The sequence below is a fragment of the Gavia stellata genome, chromosome 15 (assembly GCF_030936135.1).
Source record: "Gavia stellata isolate bGavSte3 chromosome 15, bGavSte3.hap2, whole genome shotgun sequence".
In the NCBI taxonomy this organism is placed as follows: Eukaryota; Metazoa; Chordata; class Aves; order Gaviiformes; family Gaviidae; genus Gavia; species Gavia stellata.
This window is the reverse complement of record NC_082608.1, coordinates 5867315-5888178: the sequence shown is the minus strand read 5'-3', so window position 1 is coordinate 5888178 and position 20864 is coordinate 5867315. Positions and strand designations below refer to the sequence as shown.

General features: G+C 36.4%; 1 protein-coding gene across 5 annotated transcripts in view; it reads left to right on the top strand.

Moving 5' to 3' along the window:
* CHD9 (chromodomain helicase DNA binding protein 9) overlaps window positions 1-20654 on the top strand; it is an 81268-nt gene extending 60614 nt beyond the window's left edge. For 2 of the 5 annotated variants that reach the window (XM_059824975.1, XM_059824977.1), the window contains exons 23-38: window positions 7-96; window positions 1122-1225; window positions 1352-1469; window positions 2150-2207; window positions 2529-2571; window positions 2730-2949; window positions 3081-3283; window positions 3535-4443; window positions 6569-6732; window positions 8814-9086; window positions 9893-10061; window positions 11136-11275; window positions 11791-12012; window positions 12819-12947; window positions 14980-15084; window positions 17218-20654. In XM_059824975.1, coding sequence (XP_059680958.1) covers window positions 7-96; window positions 1122-1225; window positions 1352-1469; window positions 2150-2207; window positions 2529-2571; window positions 2730-2949; window positions 3081-3283; window positions 3535-4443; window positions 6569-6732; window positions 8814-9086; window positions 9893-10061; window positions 11136-11275; window positions 11791-12012; window positions 12819-12947; window positions 14980-15084; window positions 17218-18081 — 3811 coding nt within the window. In that variant the 3' untranslated portion in view covers window positions 18082-20654. The remainder of the gene's footprint in view (window positions 1-6; window positions 97-1121; window positions 1226-1351; window positions 1470-2149; window positions 2208-2528; window positions 2572-2729; window positions 2950-3080; window positions 3284-3534; window positions 4444-6568; window positions 6733-8813; window positions 9087-9892; window positions 10062-11135; window positions 11276-11790; window positions 12013-12818; window positions 12948-14979; window positions 15085-17217) is intronic. The other 3 variants (XM_009814714.2, XM_059824976.1, XM_059824978.1) reach the window with 3 other exon arrangements.
* Window positions 20655-20864: the final 210 nt, after the last annotated feature.

The following is a 20864-nucleotide window of genomic DNA, read 5'->3' as shown; positions in this document are numbered from 1 at the left end:
GTGTAGGGTCTTGCTTCGAGTAAGAATGCTGTATTACTTAAAACAAGAAGTCATTGGTAATGAATTCCAAAAGGTGTTTGATGGAATTGATGCCAGGTGAAGTATAGAGAGGTTTTTTGGTTGTCTATTTTAAATGTAAATGATCAAATGAAAATTCAGAAATCTTCCTAGACCTAAACAAGAAATGTTAAAACCAAATATTTGTGAGAAAAATGTTTTGTTTACTAAACACTTTGTATCAACTTGACATGAGGAAGTCCTGATTCCAATTTATGAGTCTAGCTATATAAAGGAAAAATATTTAAGTCAAATAGACTGAAAAAGTGAGTGAAAGATAGAATTATATCCTTTGTATTCTAATTGGTGGGGTTTTCCTGCATCTTTGTGCACACTTTTGGTTATGCGCTGCATATTCCATTAATTTTTTTTTTATGGAAGTATTGCCATTTGGGAATTCTTGAACTCACTGCTACAGGAGCTTGTGGTGGATGTAAAGTTTTAATTTGATTCAGAAAGCTGTTATAAACATTTGTGGAAGAACAGTCCATCTCGTGCTGTTAAACATAAAAGCAGATGATCCTTGGCTTGCGAAGTTTTGGAAGCACGAATTTGTAGGAGTTGGCAGAGTTTGCTGAGAGAGGAAGAATATTGTGTGCTGGCTCTGCTTTCATATTCTTTCCCTGTTACTGGTCTCTGTCAAATAGAAAATACCAAGCTGTCTGGGTGTTTTGTATTGCTGTTTTTAGGGTCTTACTGAATGCAGAGGTGAAAATTGTATGCCTCAGTTTCTTTAGGTTATCAAAATTATTCTTAATGATAAATTAATATTGTATTGCATGACTTACGTAACTCAGTAGCATAACCATCCACTTTTTTAACTGTTACTTGCTATTAAATAACAAAGTGCATTAAAAAAATTAAACATTTCAATCTGAGGACTCTTTACAACCTTCAAAGTAATCTTTGAATTAGTTTGCTGGACATGGAATGCTGTATATGTGTGCCTGAAGAGAGAAGTTTAAAAATCCCACACAAAGTACAAATGTACAAAGATAAAATTAAATTTTATTTCTTGCTCTGAATATTATTGATGTTGGTGTGCTGTTGGTGATTCTCCTTAGTGAAATTGATGTTTGGGTCCCTGAGCCAGATCACTCTGAAGTTCCTGCTGAGTGGTGGGATGCAGATGCAGATAAATCCCTTCTAATTGGAGTTTTTAAACATGGTGAGTAATATGGATGACTACCTATGTACTTCCCCACCCCTCAATATAAACACCCTACACTCATTTTTTTTTTTTATAGCTTACTCTGAAAGTTGCATTTGTGCCACTTTTTTTTTCCCTTTATAGGTTATGAAAAATACAACACTATCAGAGCGGACCCAGCGCTGTGCTTCTTGGAAAGGGTTGGCAAGCCAGATGAAAAAGCAGTTGCTGCCGAACAGAGAGCAAATGATTATATAGATGGGTATGAGCACTTAAAAGTTGGCATAAATGTTCAGGGCCTTAAAGTAAATGAGACTGAATTTATGTGTTGTATTTGATTCTCTTCTTAACTGGTTTTATACTAGTTTGATGTCATTGTTGTGAAGAATACTACTTTGATTTTACTCCCACAGATTGGAAAAGGGTTAGGAACAGTGTAACAGAACCATTGAAGTTTGGCATTTCACAGTTAAAGGAAAAATGCAGCAACTTGTTGTTAACAAGGACTCTACCTTGTGTTGCTGTATCAGAAATACGACTTAGACACTGGAGTGAAAAAGCCTTCAGAGGCAGAGTACTACAGACCTATTTAACTTGATTTGATTTCAAGACAGTCAGCTTGGTGTATTAGTCTTTTGTAGCTAACCAGTGACCGACCCCAGTAGAAAAATTTGACTATCACTGATAACTGCTGAAAGGGAGAACTGCTTTTATTTGTTGCTTCATCAGTGAGGTTAGCAGCTATGATCACAAAGAACAACTTTGAATGAGATAGTGAATTGGGGGGACAGGATTCAAGCTATGAAATATTTTCCTCATTTCAAATAGAAAATTAAATACAGCATATCTAACTACATTTAATGAGTTTTGCTTAATTGAAAAGTGTGTAAGGACATCTAAAATATTACTAAGACGGTTTCTTTTGTGTTGAAATTTTAACAGGGATGTAGAAGATCCAGAATATAAACCAGCACCAGCAATGTTTAAAGATGACATAGAGGTATTGTAGGCATCTATTAATAGCGTCTTTTAACACACTTAGAATTTAATATTTCCACCTTTTCGTTGGGCAAATTACTACATTTTTCTATATTTCTCTAAATTGATAGAACTTACTCCATGTGTTTCTGCAGTTGTGTGGGTGAAGGGGAATGGGAGGGAATTGTCTAATTCTGTTGTATGCCTTGTTAGCCATTTGTCCAAAATATATGTTACTCTCATTCTTTGTCATATTCATAAATTGCCTGCAACGTGGGAGTTTAACCTAAATCTCTGGAGAGGGCTACATTTTTAATTTTGCTTCATTTTTGTTTCTCTACAGGATGATGTTTCATCCCCAGGTGATCTAGTAATAGCAGATGGAGGTAAATACATAAAACTTGAAATCTGAGGCAATTTAATCTATTTTTAATTGTTCAATTCTCCTGACTCGTAGCTGAAATGTACTTAGATTGACTAGTGTAGAACCAGAGCCATCAGCAACGATTAACTTTATTTTTCCTGTGACTTTGTTTTAATATAGATGGACAAATGATGGAAGGAGACAAAATCTACTGGCCCACTCAGTCTGCCTTAACAACACGTCTTCGCCGCCTAATAACAGCTTATCAACGAACAAGTAAAAATAGGCAGGCCCAGCAGATCCAGCCAGCATTCCCAATACAAACTAGTATGATGCAGCCTCCATATGAAGAAGCTGCTCTAAATCCAAAGATGGCTGCTAAGATTGAAAGACAGCAAAGGTATGTGCAGCATGTAAATACGCATTTTTAATACGTCCTTACCTAAAAAATATTGAAGAAATAATAATTGCTACCTGTGTGAAATAGTGAAGAAAATGACAGAATTTCCAAATGTTTTCTTGTTGATCAAGATGGACGAGAAGAGAAGAAGCTGACTTTTATAGAGTTGTGTCCACGTTTGGAGTTGTGTTTGATCCTGAAAGGGGACGATTTGATTGGACCAAATTTAGAGCAATGGCTAGGCTACATAAGAAAACTGATGAGAGCTTAGAGAAGTACTTGTATGCATTTATGTCGATGTGCCGGAGAGTCTGTCGTCTCCCCTCAAAAGAAGGTGGGTGTATATATTTTTACTTTTAGTTTTATCTCTAGTTTTTGTTGCCTGTGCTTATCTTGAAAAGGTTTTTCTTTCATTTGTTCCAGAACAAAAATGGGGGAGAAGGAAATAAGGGAACGTTAAGTGTAAAATTGAAAGCTTATAATGAGGAGACTTATATGAACTCATTAAAGCCATCTACTTCTAGTACTGATTTGCAGTGGGTGTGTTTTTTGCCAGATTCTCATCTTTGTTTTGTTTTAATACAGAACTCGTAGACCCAAACATTTTTATCCAGCCGATTACAGAGGAGCGTGCTTCTCGGACTTTGTATCGCATTGAACTCCTAAGGAAAGTGAGAGAACAGGCTCTTAGACACCCACAGTTGTTCGAACGACTAAAACTATGCCAGCCAAACCCAGACTTACCTGTCTGGTGGGAGTGTGGGACTCATGACAGGGATTTACTTATTGGAGCTGCTAAACATGGAGTTAGCAGGACAGATTATCATATTCTTCGTGATCCTGAACTCTCATTTATGTCTGCCCAGAGGAACTATAATCAAAATAAAGTGGCACTCTCAAGGACTTCTACTCCACTCTTGCATCAGTACCAGATGGCGTTATCTGCTTCTCCTCTTACACCTCAGTCAAGATTGTCAGATGCTAAAGTGAATGCTTTTGAGGACACAAAAGCTAAAAGTGAAAATCTGAAAGAGGACCCTCAGTCTTCTGAAGAGGAATCGATGTCTACAGAGGAGACACAGACAACAATGAAATCTGAACCTTTGAGTCCAAAAAATGGCACACCAATACAAAATACAGACCACAAACCTAGTGTGAAGACTGAAACAGACAGGCGCATGGTGGCAGCAAGGACAGAGCCTCTAACTCCAAACCCAGCTTCCAAAAAACAGAGAGTCAGCAAAAGGGGATCTGACTCTAGCTCTGACTCAGACTCTGACTCAGATAGATCTTCCTGTTCTTCCAGGTCATCTTCTTCATCCTCTTCGTCTTCCTCATCTTGTTCACACTCTCGGTCAGGCTCTAGCTCTTCATCATCTTCATCTTGTTCTTCAGCATCTTCATCCTCATCGTCGTCGTCGTCATCATCCTCCTCGTCGTCATCATCATCATCTGAAGAGAGTGATAGTGAAGAAGAGGAGGCACAAAAACGTGGTATGTGTGTAGTCTTATTTCTGTAGTATAACTCTTAAACCGAACAAGTGTATTCTTAATGGAAAAATGTCTAAAAAGGGATATTAAATCCCACAAAAGTAAACTTAAATAAACATATTTGCTTGATTCTTCAAGTGAGTTTGAAGAACTTCAGAGATACAGCTTTTTCTTTGCTTTGTATCAGTGCCTTGGATGAGGTAGTTAGGATTTGTTGAATGATTCTCCAAGCAAGCTTATTGTGTATGTGGTTCACGTGTGGGAGGAGAGTTGAATGACTGATGTTTTCTGGAAATATAGTGTGTGTGTGTATTCCCGACTACTGTTTCTTTTTCTTCCTAAATGTAGAGATTCTTTTGGTTTCCCTGTTTGTTTTTTCCACTTTTGCTCACCTGTCTTTGTAGCTTCTTCATTGTGCTTTCATGAAACCTGCAAGCTTCCTTCTGTCCAAGCTATAAGCTGCTTTGTCTTGTAAACTGGAGGTGGCCAAGCAGTGTACTTGCACTGAAAATTTTCTAACACTTTAAAAATATGTACCTGCTTAGAAAAGACTGCGCCTATTATAGAGCATAGGACCAAATAAGAGAGAGACTTTTGAAAGCTTCCAAGTACAAGAAAAAACCTCTGATCAGTGAAGTGATTTAAGATTTTTAATAAACCAACCAATCATTATTTAATACATTCCTTATTTTGATACTATGAAGTGTCCTCTACTCTTGCCCCATTGAAACTCAGAATGTGAAAAGATTTCTCTACTATGTGATAACAAATGGTAATAGAAAAAGGAAGAGGATGAAGTTAGACAACGGGATTACAGCATAAGTAAATAAGCTTTTTTTTTTTTCATTACCTCGGGGGAAAAGCATTGTGTTAATCAGATGGATCCTCTTGTCTGTGGAAATTAGAAATGGAAGCCATAGGGTTAATTTACTGGGGAAATGATTACAGGGCAAGTACAATGCCACTTAAACAAAATTATTAAGATGCTGCTGCCTGTAGGACATTTTCAGAGGAAACAGTTGTATGCAAACATTAAAACAGTGAGAGAAAAGGAATGCTTAGATGACGTAAATATTTAGATCTAGATGGTGGATGCTATAACATGTGCTACGAGTCCAAATATTAGGCTTCCGTTCTGCCAGCTCAGTCTGTTCAGGCAAGTAATTGTGCCATCCTGAGATTGCAGAATCCTGTAAATCAGTCAGCTTTTCTTTTTAGGGCTATTTTGCGACAAGTTGGTGTTGAAGAGATTGGTAAATGCTGGAAAATTCTCTTAACTTCATTTGCGTTTTAATTTTAAGCCCAGTTTTTATTTCATGTGTTGTACAATGGTCATGGACCTCTGGCGTACCTTTCACGTTTGAAACGTCTTTTAAGGGACAGCTAAATTGCATCAGATGACTCAGTACATAGCTACTGTTAAGGACAAATTGAATTGTGTAGAATTGTCCCTCAATACTCTTACTCATTGTGCTGATGTAGTGTTTACCTTTTCAGGCAGCACTGTTGGTTTTTTTTCTTTTGTTTCAGACTGTTTCCCTGTATCATAGTGAAACGTATACTGTTTGGATGGAGGCAACAGTAAAATAACAATGAGGAGAGAAGTATAAGAAAGTCAGAGGACACACAGGAAAGATACTAGGAAAAAGTCCTCTGATTAAAATTTTAAAAATTCAATGATGCAGACACATGTTCAAGGTGTGGAACATCCAGTAAATGAAATGGGGTGTTTTTTCAAAGTAGTATCCCCATAGATTTGCCATGTTCTGGTGATAGACACCTTTAATTTCGATTTAGTTCTATATATTAGTGCATGTTGGCTTAGAAAGGAAATATGTTAAAGTAAGTAAGGACTGTCTATCAGATTACTCTGAAGCATGTCTGTTTTCAAAAAGCTAAATGTTTGACCTGTTAAGCTCTTGAAATATTAACAGGTATATGTGTGGAATTTACATGCCTAGAAAAAGATGAGTAGTCATCCTGAAAAACCTAACAGATTAATTCTTCAGTTTAACTTTGTGTTTGGACTTCCTCTGAACATTGTTTGGTGTGTTTTGTTCACCTAAACCCCTTACAGTGAGTGTTTAACTTCTTTACAACATCAAATTATATTAGTGGTTTTATTTAGCAGAAGGAACCGCGCATATAAAAGCATATGATGAAGAGAGTGTAGCCTCTCTGAGTACAACACAAGATGAGACGCAAGACAGTTTCCAGATGAACAATGGGACACCAAATTCCAGTTATCTCCTACAAGGTGGATACATGTTGGCGGCGTCCTACTGGCCAAAGGCAAGTTTATATACTACTTTGAAAACCAAAGGAAGGTGGGCTGCGACATTAGTATTCAATTAAATATGTTGAAACCATACCACTGAGTTGTGGGGAGATCTTGGGGGAAAAAAAACCACCCCAGAATTTTCTTCATGGCAAATTATAGTAAAATTATGACAAAGCATTCTATATGTCAGTTGCATAGCTATATCTGTAAAAGAGAGTATGTTCACATAGGAAACAAAACTTGAAAGGAAGCCTATTTAAGATGAAGATGAGATAATCTGTCTGGTATTTGGATGATCTTAAGTCAGTGAGAGGAATTGTTTAGAATAGTCCAAAAGAATGTAAAAAATGAAACAGAGCAAGAAATTAGTTAAGCTAAATATTAGAAAAACTTTCTTAGTAATAGGACTCCTTCAGCTACATTGCAAAATCCTAAGTCATGTTAAAGTGTAGTCTGGCTAAAGCACTGGTGTAATACAACTTTTACATTAAAATTTAACTACATGATTATGTGAATTAGTGAAATTCTAAAGTATAGTTTGAAAAGATAATAACACTAAGTGACTGAAATTCATCTTGTTTGAAATAAATACTGAATATTTTTAAGCTCTTTAGCCGTATCTGAATTTCTATGGCTGACCTAGCATGGAAGATCACAGAGCAGTTTCTTACACTTTCAATTACTAGCTTACTAAGACAATGAAGCAAAAATTGTGAATTGCTGGAATGCCTATTCGCTACATAAACTTTAACAGTGATGTATTTTTGGATAGGTTTCTTTCCTGACATATAAGGAAATTGAGACTGACTTGGACATATTCTGGGTCTGTAAAATCTACTTGCTTTTATAGTCAGTATTACACTTAAAGGTTTTAGTGTGTCACTTTTTTTTTTAAGTGTAAGAAAGCCCATGTGATTTTAACTTTGTGATAGATTTGTTTGATGCTTATATATTTCAGTAGTTCTAAAGAAATTTTAGCGTGTTCAGTGTGTAGCTAGGCATATGCTATATATATAAAAAAAATACACTGGCATTTTAGTAAAAAACATAATTTCTAAATCTCCTTCTGTGGAACAGGCATGAGTTGCAACAGAGCCGTATCACAAGTTTGTAAAGAAGGAAAACTCTCAAGGTCAGGCAGTTGAGGAAAGTCTGAAAAGGAAGGGCAATGCAGGAGATAAAAAGGGTGATGAAACAGTGAAAATAAATATAGGCTCTGAACTTTCAGGAACTTTTAGTTATCGTTACGTTTGCTCCTGGAAGATGCATTTAAGTCTAAATACTACTTTTCATAATTTTTGAATGTTCATTTTGAGAAGGGGAGCATAACTTTCATGTCACAGGTGCTTGGCAGATTGTGAAAAATGACATTCAGAGTGTACAAAATCAGACTTCTTTTTAAACACGGGGGAAGGTCTTGAACTTGGCGAAAAATGTTTGCTTACAGAACAAATAATTTTAGTGTTCGCATTTTTTATTTACAAATAACTGTGCTCTGACGGTGTCAGAAAGCTTGGTAGTTTCTGGAATCTACATGTACTTAGCTGAGTTTATTGGGACTTGACATCTGTGTATTAATGCAGGTGTGTTAAGTCAAATCTGTGTTTGGTGTCTAAGAAAGTGCATGAGGAATAATATGGTTTCAAAAGCTAAAATGAGACATGAATAAAAGTCTGTAGATTTAGTGTTATAAATGCTGTTTGCCAGATGTGTTATGGTGCTGCCCACAGGTTCAGACCCTGCTACCAATGGATCAAAGCCAGACCCACCAATACTACTTTGGTAGTTAATGTATCTTTCCTTTAAAAATCGGTGAGATAATGTGTTTTAAGCACCTGCAGGCCCCAGACCCTGTATAGATGAGATTGCGTATTTGTTTACGGGTGGTGAAATTAAGTACAGAGATGGCTTTCACAAAGTTTTACAGGGAATCTGTACAAATCCAGGAACTTAGAAATCTTTTAGGTCCAAGCCTAGCGATTAACCATTTGGTAATTTCTCTTCTTTTTAGAAATAGAAGATACTATGCAAATGTAATGTGTACAGTGTTGGTAAGCGTTACTCTAACAAAAGTATTTTCTCTGTTTTTTAGGATCGAGTTATGATTAATCGACTTGATAGTATTTGTCAAACAGTGTTGAAAGGTAAATGGCCTTCAGCAAGAAGGAGCTATGACAGCAATACGGTGGCATCTTTCTATACAACCAAACTTATGGATAGCCCAGGTGCAGCTGCAGATTACAGTGAGCCCAGTGCACCAACACCCCCTCTTACAGGTGTTAAAGAAGAATACGATCAATCACCACAGATGTCAAAGGTGAAGAAGCATGTACGAGAAAAGGAGTTTACAGTGAAAATCAATGACGTATGTTTATTTTTATTGCCCTAGGACCTGATTGCGATTGCGGTGTGCGGCATGCTTTACCTGCAAGTGGCTGCCTGCTCTCACTCTAACTTCCTTCACACACTTGTTTGGGTACTTGGGTCTGCTGCTTCTGGGCATTGAGTGTTCAGTTTTTGGGTTTGGGTTTTGGGGGGTTTTTTTGTTTTTTAAATTTGTGTAAGCCACTGGAAGGAATCACTGTTATTGCTCTCTGCACTGAAATTTTGCCATTCTGGTGCTTCCTCAGACAGCCTATTTTATGCTGTTTCTAAGAAATCTGGTTAGTAAAAAAAAAAAAAAGTTATTTCTGTTGTTTGGCTTTTTTGAACTTTTCAATATCTCCTATTCAGCAAGCATTTTATTTCATGGTCTTTTGGAGGGTTACAGGTAAATTTCCCGGTTTAAATACAGGCTAGAAGTTTCAAATGTTTTTCTTATCTGTAGTTTGAGACCTGTTGGTAGCACATAAAAAACGTATGAAAACTTCCTCATGTAATTGGGCTTGGCATTTCTTTAGGACTAGATTAGGGAGCTAGACAACTGTTCATGTCTGGATTTTTCAGTTAAGATAGTAGATAATTTAAAATGTATATTCATAGAAGCAATTTCATGAAATTTCTGTTCAGATTTTTTTACATGGAAGATAAGCAAGGCTTGTTCTAAGGTCTAATACAATGTTTTCATTCTTCCTCAACTCTTCGGGAGTAACTGTCTGTGAGAATCCTGATTATGAAGTAGTCATTTCTGCTTCAGAAGAGACTCTTCTAACCCTGGGATTTATTTAACAGGAAGGTGGTTTGAAATTGACTTTTCAGAAGCAGGGACTGTCTCAGAAAAGGCCATTTGAAAGCGAGGAAGGTGCATTGGGACAGCAGCAATACCTGGCTCGGCTACGTGAACTCCAGAATGCTTCAGAAACCGGCCTTGTCAACTTCCCAAAATCGCTTCCTGAATCAGGTACATAAAATGTCAGAGGGCATAAGAGTTAATAATGAATCTTACCTTCTGGGTTCTTCTGTTGATCTCCACGTGTAGGCAGTGGAGAGGGATGTTTGCAATGTTATTTGGTCTAAACTGCAGTCTGGAGGAATTCTCTCTGGTGTGCTAGGGAAACTGGGCACCGAACTTGAGGCACGAGGTTAAACCACATGAATACTCTCTCACAGTGTCAGTTACTGTAACCTTCATTCATAAGAAGGATGCCGATATATATTATAAACGCCCCCACAAAAAGATTTTAATAATTATGAAGTGCATCACTCTACACTGACAGTAGATAGTTTTAATTAGAACTTACTGTGGCTAGTTTGTAAGTAAAGGTGAAGAGTTCCAAATTTATACCTGTGTAATTTGCAGTCTTCGTATTCTTTCCTGTGTCTCATGTAAAGAAACAGTGGATGACAGTAGTCTAGAACCAATTTTTTGGCGTATAGCCAAAAACTTACTTTTTATTCTCGTAAGAAGTAACAGTAGATGTACACTGACAAATAAAAATAAGCCTAAAATAAGCAGTTAAAATTTGGATTAAAATATTTGAAATTATTAGAATTGGGTGCTTGGTTTAGGCCAGCTTATGATTAAATAAATGACTGTAATTCATTGAGATTGCATACATATGCGGATGAAAACATTTCCTCTGAAAGAATACTACCCTTCACTTGCGTTTTGTTGTTTCTTGTTCTTTTGCAACATACCATTAAGATCTTGTTATAAACATTTATTTAGGTATGTCTGCTGCTGAGTGTGTGTGATGTCAGCAGTTTTTAACAGCTCTCTTCCCTGTACAGATTTATTTGGAGGGGGTGGCAAGCAGTAATAGGAAACTTTCATAGTAGAGTAGCTTTTCAGAGCCTGATACTAAGTATTTTAAACAGTCATAAAACAATAGGCAATTTCTGTTAGATATTTCATGTAGAAATTACATGCACTTGCACTATTTCAAGTAGTTTTATTTCCTTTTTTTATTCAGGCATGTTTCTTGTTATAAACAGCTCAAGCATCTGACACTAATTTTATTGCATCATTAATTAGGTACTTCCAGTCACTTAACAGCCAGTGCCAATGGAGTCATAGTTGACAGTCAGCCTGTAGCCAAAAAGAGAAGAGGAAGAAGGAAGAATGTAGAGGGAGTTGATGTCCTTTTTATAAATAGAAATAAACAGCCTAATCATGTAAGTAAAGTTGATTTTTATATCTAAAAATAAGGTCCGAATTACTGTTAGTCCCTTAACTGGGCATAACCAGCTGTCAACATACAACAAAAACTTCATTACTCAAAATTGTTGGGTTGGGTTTTTTCCTGAAATTGTTCACTGACGGTTTATGACTACACAAATGAGAACTGGTAGAGTTTTACTAAATACTAGATATATTCAATACTGATAAATATTTTTAAGAAGTAAGTTTAATTCTAGTTTTGTTGAACTGTAATTAACAATGTCTTATTAAAAATTTGATATTTGACCTAGTGACACTTTCTGACATCCTTTCCTGTAACATCTGTTACAGGACCTGATTGTACCGTGACTTAAAGGGAGCTATCTTTATGGCATGAGTTACCTCACTGAGTCCTTGAGTGTGTGCAATAATGATCTGCAGGACTGTGCCCTTCATTGTATCATACATGAATTAATTGTGATGTTTGTTTTCTATGGAGAACTTAGTCAAATGTTTTTAATTTCTCCAGGTTAATCCAGGTATTAACTCCTGTCAAGTTGCTGCAGGAATAAACCCAGCACTCACTTACACGCAGTCCCAAGGCATGCTTGATGCAGAGAGTCCAGTTCCTGTTATTAACCTAAAAGATGGAACAAGGCTTGCAGGTGATGATGCCCCCAAAAGAAAAGATTTAGAAAGGTGGCTTAAAGAACATCCTGGATATGTTGAAGATTCAGGAGCTTGTATATCTGTGAGTATTCCTTTCAGCTCTGTTTTAGCTAAATAGTAAAACATTTCTTATAAAATGTATTTGAGTTTGTGTTCTGTGTTACGTGGAATTATTGTTTCTTTGTTCTTCTGTTTTGTTTAGGAAAAGGAAAATGTCTGTTTCTTTTTATGTAACTTAAGCTCCTGCCTTTTCCCTCACAAATGTAATTGCCAAGAAAAGCAATATTAAACAAAGACATTTGATCTTGGTCTAATTTCACCTAGGATTAAAAAATAAGCTTGGATAAGAAAACTCATATTCCCTTGATACTGATGATCGGAGCTGAAAATGTGTAACAGCATATTTAGGGATGTGCGAGAAGATTAAAGACGTCGCTGTGGGGTGTATCTCATACGTACATTACAGTGCTATGGTAGTGGTGTTTGTGGGGGTATGATGTTCTCATTTTACTTCTGAATTTGAGATTTGTTAATGTTGAACAGAATGTAAGAAAAATCATATTTATGATGTCTGGAATAACAACCTTATTTCTCCATAAAGATGTTATAATACAAAATAGCAGCAACATTCCTGACAGTTAAAGCACTGTTGAAAACTGAAAAATTATTAAAACAAAGCAATGCATAGAGGCATCAGAGAGAGGATTTAGTGCTGTCTACTGGGCTGCTTATTATATAATTGTGATTAGTAAATTAGTATTGTTACTAAAAATATTTCTGAAGATGACTTCAAATGAATGCCTGACTTGAGAGAATGCACAGATATCTTACCTTTTTTAAAGCAGTTATGACAGAAAGATAATTGGCTTTTTAATTTCTTTATAACAGAGGATGCAGCTGCACGATGGGAGACCCAAACAAAAAAGACACCGTTGTCGAAACCCTAATAAACTGGACGTTAATAGTTTGACTGGTGAGGAACGTGTTCAGCTCATAAATAGAAGAAACGCAAGAAAGGTATTCATAATACTGTTCCCATTTTGATGTTCCCCGAATGAAAAGTTAGCTGAAATAAAGAATTCTATATACTACGCTTGTTAAAATACTGTGTACAAATGAAAGGGTTTTGTTTTAAGGTTTTGGCACAGAGCAAGAAGGTCAATGACAATCTTCTAGTAGATGTTTTGCAACTATGAAAATATGTAAGATATGGCTGGAAACTTACCCTGTGGTTTATGTTCAGGTAGAATTGAGCACTCAATATATTGCAATATTTATGCCATTGACTAATACAAAAGCACAGCCACTGAAATATATGTTGTTCTGATCAAAGTAGTAACATTCTCATAAGTTCTAAATTTTGTGTACATCTTCTAATTACTACTTTTGCCATGATTAAAAGTGTATTGGTAGTGCATCCTGCATAGACACTTGTCCACTGGAATTGCTTAAATCCTGTGTACTGCATTATTTTCCTTTTTTCTTTTTTCATTTATCTCTAGCATTTGACCTTTATGGTTCACCAGTATATATCCATCATAAATCACATTGCTAGGTTAAACAGTCGTGTAACAGGGGAACAGAAGTAGAAGGGGAATTATTGTATAAAATCCCAACAGTGGAAGATGGGAGACCAGGTGTTAAAGTCAAGTTTTTGGACACCTGATCAAAGTTTGGGAAAGGCATAATGCATTTGAGTAGGCTTTGGGGAAGGCTAAAAGGCAATATTCAAGAAAAGCATGCAGAACATTACTGTTGTTTATTGAACGTATTTGGATAGATGTGTGGGATGGTGTCTTTGAACATCAGGGTATTACCAAAGCAGCAGTCCAGTGGGAGTCTTTGAGGTACTGCGTTGATGTATGGAGCATTTTCTCTTGTGATACTGCTAGCTTTTCTTTTTGTTAGAGAGCAGTTGTGAGGAAAGCAGGAAATTTTTTTTATGCTGGCTTTTTGCATCTGTGGAGGAGGGTGAGGCAGAATTTAAGAGTCTTTAATCTCTTCAGTGAATTGAGACAGCAGCTCTAAAGAGGAACCTGTATGCTTGCTAGTCTCTTGAAAAAGAGACCCTTGGCTGCTCTACAGTAAGCCATGCCCTGAGGAGTCTTTTCAAAGTTGATGATCAAGAAGTGAGAGATTTGATCTGTGCTTGCTGTAAAAGCCTGTGTTTTCATGATGGCCTTTTTCTCTCTAATAAATTTCCACACCATATTTGAGACTCTGTTACTTTATTAACCTAAGCTTTCCCATTTATAACCTGTCCCCAACTTCTCTGCATCACCAAACTCATATCATTCTCTTTTTTAGTTCAGTTATACGTTTAGTAGCAGGGGGTGAGGGGACCCAAAGTAGTCTAGAAAATGTGAGTTTAAGTTGCAGTTTATAGAGAAAGCTGAGCAGAAACTGGAGTTCCTTTTCCTTTCTTCTTTCCACCATTTCTTCTTTCTTTCTGGATCTGAATAATACTTCTGATTAATTTGAAAGTTTTACTTTCCTGCTTATACGATTTTATTAGGCCATGCTGTCTAGCAATCTTAACTTGGCCTTTTTCATATGAGAAAAATACAATAAATAATTTCACAAGAGAAGCAGAGCCTCTTAATGGAAGTACTTTTAGAAGTTGACTGAGATGATAGGATAGGACTGATTTAGTGGATAAAGGAAAAGTTTAACAGGATTGTAGTTACAACCTTCTTGGTAATACTTGGACCAATATTGTTCTCTATTCATGTGGTTACTCCTCCATTCATTGCATGTTTAAATAAACTCTGGTATGTTAAACATTAGTAGGAATGTCAAATACTGAAGTTGCAAAGTATGAGTATAATAGATGGGTTTGAGTTCAGTAGATTTAGAACAAATCAAGAGTATCTCGCATATACCACCAGGAATCAGTCAAAAGTTATATAATACTCCTTGATAATTTGAAATCAGACTTTATTTGTATTGTTTTATATAAAAGGCAAAAATGAAACAGTGTCAGGTATGAATGTTGCCTTTTTCTTACCGAATGAGAAGTATTTACTGATTTCTATCTTCTGCTTCTCAGGTGGGGGGTGCGTTTGCTCCCCCTCTGAAGGATTTGTGCAGGTTCTTGAAAGAAAATCCAGAGTATGGAGTGGCTCCTGAATGGGGAGAAGTTGTAAAACAGTCTGTGAGTATTTGCAGAATAAGATAACCGTGACATGAAATGTATCTTGCAAACAAACAAGGCAAACAGGAAAAAAAAGGCATGCCAAAAGGCATGCTTTTCATTTCTGGTATTCTATTAAATGCAGAATGCGAGTCAATGTTAGCTTTTTTTTTTTTCTGCCAGCTCAGTTCCCTAAACCGTTTGCTGGCACAGCTGTGAGTAGGAGGAAGGGAGTGACAGTGGCTGGCAACCCCGAATTAGATTCACTTGAGTGCTGTAATATGGAGACTTTTTCATCTCATGAATGTAGCCTTGAAGGTTTTTAGGAAAGGTATTAGCCCACAGAATACTTTCTTATTCTTTAAGTTACAGATAGGAAGATAAATATAGTTTTACATATTTATTTTACTTTTTAATTAATTTACTTTCATTGTGCACCTTTAAGAAATTACTATTCTCAATCAAAATGTAAATCATGTATTAAGATAGCTATTTTCTGCTACTTAGAATTTCTATTTCTTGGAGGGTTTTTTTTTAGGTAAAAACTACTGTTGAGACTCCAGTGGTGGGAACGAGGTTAATATATATTTTTAGGAGTAGGTCTGCACTACAACTTCAGTGTTGCCCATGTATTCCTTCTGTATGGATTACCAACAGAGTTAGTGATAAGAGTACTACATTCCCTGGTAGTCCTGAGCCAGCTTCTTACTAGCAGCAAGATGCATTCAGTGAGTTTGAGGTTTTGTTTTGTTTGAGGTTTGTACTTGGTTGAATTTAAAAGAAGAAAGTTTTTTGATAGACTTTTTTGTCCACAGTTCCAACAAAACAGCAGGTATGCATTTTCATTACGGGAACTATTATATTATCTGGTCTCTCTTTCCTTTTAAGTGTCATTGGTTCAAGTATGGTGTATGGTTCTGAGTTCATTGCCTGTTTGCCTTGAAGATAAGGACATATTTTGAACTTCAAAAGTTGTGTTGTATAATAAAGAATGGTTTCTGGGTAACCCAGATCCTCTTCCATTCCATGTGTCTAACAGAAGTGAGGATGGTTTTGTCAGTATTCTTGTGAAGTCTCCTTCCTCACCTACTACAACTTGTCACAAATATACTATATTTACACTACTCCTTCAGCCTCTGAAAAGAAATGACCAAGTTAATTTTTTTTTCTAGTTCACTATCAACAGGACTTGTAATTTTTTCTGTGAAGTTCTAAATGCCACTCTCTCCAGTACCCTTGTGGGACATTCTGGTAGAAAAAACAGGTAACTAGGAACAGAGTTAGACTGCAGTGAATAAAGATACAAACAACAGCAGAATTATTTGTAGAATTTAATAGTGATCCACAGGACAGAAGAACGGAGGATGAGTTCTGAATTCCTCTAGTTGTGTTAGGATAGTTTAAACTGGAGATATTTGCTGGGATAAAAAAGGCTATTGTAGTATGTAGGTGAGTAATAGTTGATCTTATGATTGCCATTTTTAGGAGGAGTTTTTAAGACAATGCATTTCAAAGAAAATATTAGTGTCCATTGCAATTCTTTCTTCATCATTAGGTAGGAGGGCTTATAGAGGTGAAGTAGTACTGTGCAAGCCCTAAAAAGAAGTGCTCTGAATTTCATTTTAATTGAACTTGAGTCTTTACTGTTTATTCTTAAGTTTATGGATGAGGTGAAATATGAGGACATGAAACAGACACTAGCAATCATAAAAAGAGCGTGGAGATGTTGGTCTCTGTGCATTCACACATTTTTATTTAACTTTAATTAAAAAACCTACTCAATTTAAACTGTCAAATGATTGGAATGTGGTAATATTGCAAAGCAGTGCTGGTTTAGATCTTAAACTGAGATTGCTCCTATAATTAGCTGTATTTGGCTTGATCTGCAAACAGACCTCTGAGGATGAGTTAGCAGAGGGTCTGAGAAAATAGCTGTGTAGACCTCACTGTGGAAATGGGCCTTTAGGCGTTTGAGATATGTGATAGCACAAAGTCACCACAAATTCCAATGAGTTGTCTGGAGATCAAGCTGCTGTGCTAACATACCAGAATAATCTTTGACACTGTTACTGTATGCTTGGGTCTTTTGTTTGCTTTTAGTTTTACATCTTTAAGCTCTCAAAATACTAAAAATACCCAATGTGTGTCTTGCAGGGATTTCTTCCAGAAGGTATGTTTGACCGTATTCTCACTGGACCTGTTGTGCGGGAAGAAGTAAGCCGGAGAGGAAGGCGCCCCAAAAGTGAGATTGCTAAGGCAACAGCAGCTGCAGCAGCTGCCACGGCTGCAAGCGTATCAGTTAACCCTCTGCTAGCTAACGGATTGCTTCCAGGAGTGGATCTGCCTAGTCTTCAGGCCTTACAACAAAACCTGCAAAACCTGCAGTCGCTGCAAGTAACAGCAGGATTAATGGGAATGCCAGCTGGCTTGACTGCTGGAGGAGAAGCTAAGAACATGGCTGCCATGTTCCCCATGCTGTTGTCAGGGATGGCTGGATTACCAAACTTGCTGGGCATGGGAGGACTTCTAACAAAGTCTACAGAATCTATTTCAGAGGAAAAAAAGGGAAGCGATTCAAAGGAGGCAGATACAAAGAAAGAAAGGACAGAAGACCAAAATATGGATACTGGTGGTGAAAACTCTGTTTCAAGTTCTCCTTCAACATCCTCTGCTGCTGCAGCTGCCAATCCTCTTTCTCTTAACCCCTTACTTTTGTCCAACATACTTTACCCAGGGATGCTTCTCACTCCAGGCCTTAATCTTCATATCCCAGCTTTGTCTCAGTCTAATATTTTTGATGTACAGAACAGTGAAAGCAATGACACAGGCTCAGCCAAGCCCACAGAAGAAAAGGAGGAAAATTCTAGGGTTAGAGATCAGGAAGACAAAGGGGGAACAGAGCCAAGCTCTCACAATGAAAACAGCACAGATGAGGGTTCAGAGAAAGCAGATGCTTCATCTGGATCTGATAGTACATCGTCTTCATCTGAGGATTCAGATTCTAGCGATGAAGACTGACCCCAGACTCTGCACTTAAATTATAAACTGATTTTGAATTTATTCTTTAATTATTTCATTGTAAATAACCCAGTGTTGAGTGCATCAATGATTTACTGACCGAACATTTCAGTATTTGTTTAGAAGTGCAAACTGCTTTCAGAGACGTTTTGCATGTAATATTTCTTGAAGTTCATAAGTTTCTGAACTTGTATGTACTATCAATACACAACGGTGTAAAATTACAACAAAAGGCATTATAATTTTGTTGGGGGGTTAATTTTATGAAAATAATGCTCAAGTAAGAGCTGTATATTTAATATATTTGCAGTGAACACAGAATACTTTATGCATATTATTGATTTAATTTGAATATAGTTTTACAGCCTCCTTGACACTTATAATTTACAGATCAAAACTCAGCAATAATTTGGGCAGCTAATGAATGTCATGAAAGCTGTAGAATCTACATCACCATCCATTGCTTTAATTACATGAAAATGCTCTAGTGTTGTGATGCACTGCTGTTTCCAATTCAGGTACAAGTGTGTTTAAAAGAAGATAAATTTTTCCCAATCAGCCAATTAAACTGGCTACCTGTTACCTCAGCTGAGTTAGTTTAGGAAGTTTACATTGGTTTCTATTACTTGTTTTCAGGTTTTGTTTTGTTTTCTAAAGACATCCTGTATATCATGTTAAAATCTGAGTTACTTGAGATAAGACTGTTGGGGTTTTTTTCCCCCCTTATTACAACTGTTCACTTTGACAGCAGTAAGGGGGCATTAAAGCAAAAACTGTCTTATCTCATGATACTTGGCACCATGTAGATCTATTCAGTTCACACCTTGCAAAGTTTTGGGCTCCCTCTGCAGAATTAGAAGTCCCAAAATGAGGAGTAGATTCCCCAAGACTCAGAAGAGGCAAACTGTCATAAAGTGCCACTGAAAAGACCTTTCAACACTGCATACTTCATGTAAAAATTGTTTGTTTGCTTTGTTTGTGTAGATTTCTATTTGTGTTTTATGTCATAAAACCTCCTGGAGTTACCAGTTAATAATGGTAAATAAAGTATAGATAGTTTTGAACTCCTTTTGAGTTTAAACTTCTCTGCAGATTTAAATCTGACTAAATATTAAATATAACCCAAAATCATTATTGGGATATCACTTCATATATTATGCTGAGTTACCCACTAAAGAAAAAGCACTTTGAATAGTAAGGAAGACAAATTATTCCTAGAAACCACAATAACAGGGCATAAGGCATCTGTTTAAGTCCAAATCCTTAGAACCCTTTACTATATAAAATCTGTCTAATATTTGATGTGTGATATGATTCCTCCTTCTTCTTAAGCTGCTATTACTCTGACACAGTCGAGGCCCAGATTCACATTTACAGAAGTTCTGAACTGACTGAGACTTCAGTTGACCTTGGTTATGTTGTTTGCGGTCCAAGAATAGGCAAGTGTTAAGAGAAAATAGATACAGGTACTAGTAGAAGTCATTGAAAAAGCTTTACAAAGGGATAAATTTAAAAATAAAAAACAAAAACTGTATATTTTGATATAGTTCTGTTGCTTGCTTGTACAGTAAAACAACTGTGTTGTTTTTTATCAAGAACTTTACCAATGAAATATAAGTTTCTATGTGCAAAATAACTAGCCCCATGATTAGAAGCAGTATTCCATGTAATTACACAAATACCATTTGGATTGTGCTGGTTACGTATTTTTCCAAATAGTATTCTGATTTTTGGCCCTTCATGCAGTGTCTTAGCAATAGTGAAAATTAAAAACTGCCAAGAGAAGGGGGTAGCAATTCATCAGAAAAAAAAAAAAGTATTTCATATTTAATATGTTGCCCTTTGTAATATAGCACTTTTATTTAACTAGGATGCATCTATGAAATAGCCAAAGTTTTACAAACAGTTATTAACTTTAGTTTGCTGATGGAGTATGTCAACAATACCATCACTTCCCACCCTTACCCCAGAAAACAAATCCTAAATCTTGTGGCTAAAACCTAATTTATATCAGATTTATGAAATAAAGTATTTTCCTAATTATGGTCAAGTGAGTTTGGTTACCATTCTAGTGATTCTTTCTATGTAATAAGGCAATTACAGTTTCAAGTAATGAAGGCTGGTGTAGACTTGAACATAATATATTGGGTTTATTTTTAATCAGTTTGAACCAGAAGGGGAAAAAATGTCCCACTATCAGCTAAACTATATGCAAATACGGTTGTATAAAGTTAAGGGTTATAAGGAAACCTCAGTAGAATTACACTAATACTGAAGTTAAAAGGATATCCAAGGTGATGATAAAGTGTGTGTTGGTAGTTACTAAAAGAACCTTAGCTGTTATTGCCTTGTATTTCTATCCCTTGTTTCAGGCTTCATGATCCAAGTCTTAGTCCAGGTTTTTTTGGACATTTGCAATATTTGCCAGTTGTGTTCTGTGTAGTCTGAATTTGCTTTCTGTAGTTGAACAAGTGTCTTAAAAAGTCATTTGTAATTTATTGAATTACTTTCTATGATGTTCTATAGAGCAAATGGAAGTTTAATTATTTTTTATTAAACATATTCTTTGACTACCCATGATGTCGGCCTCAATATGTGAAAGTAATGCTGTTTGTGTAAGGATTAAACGTGTATTTCAGCAGCAAAACTTAAGTTTCAGTGTTAAGCTCTAAAACTGAAATTATTCTTAAGACCTTAAAAACCCCCCAAAAAACAACAAACCTCAAGCCAAGGATGTGACATACCCCCCCACCCTCCCCCCTGCCCAAGATGGTGCTTTACTG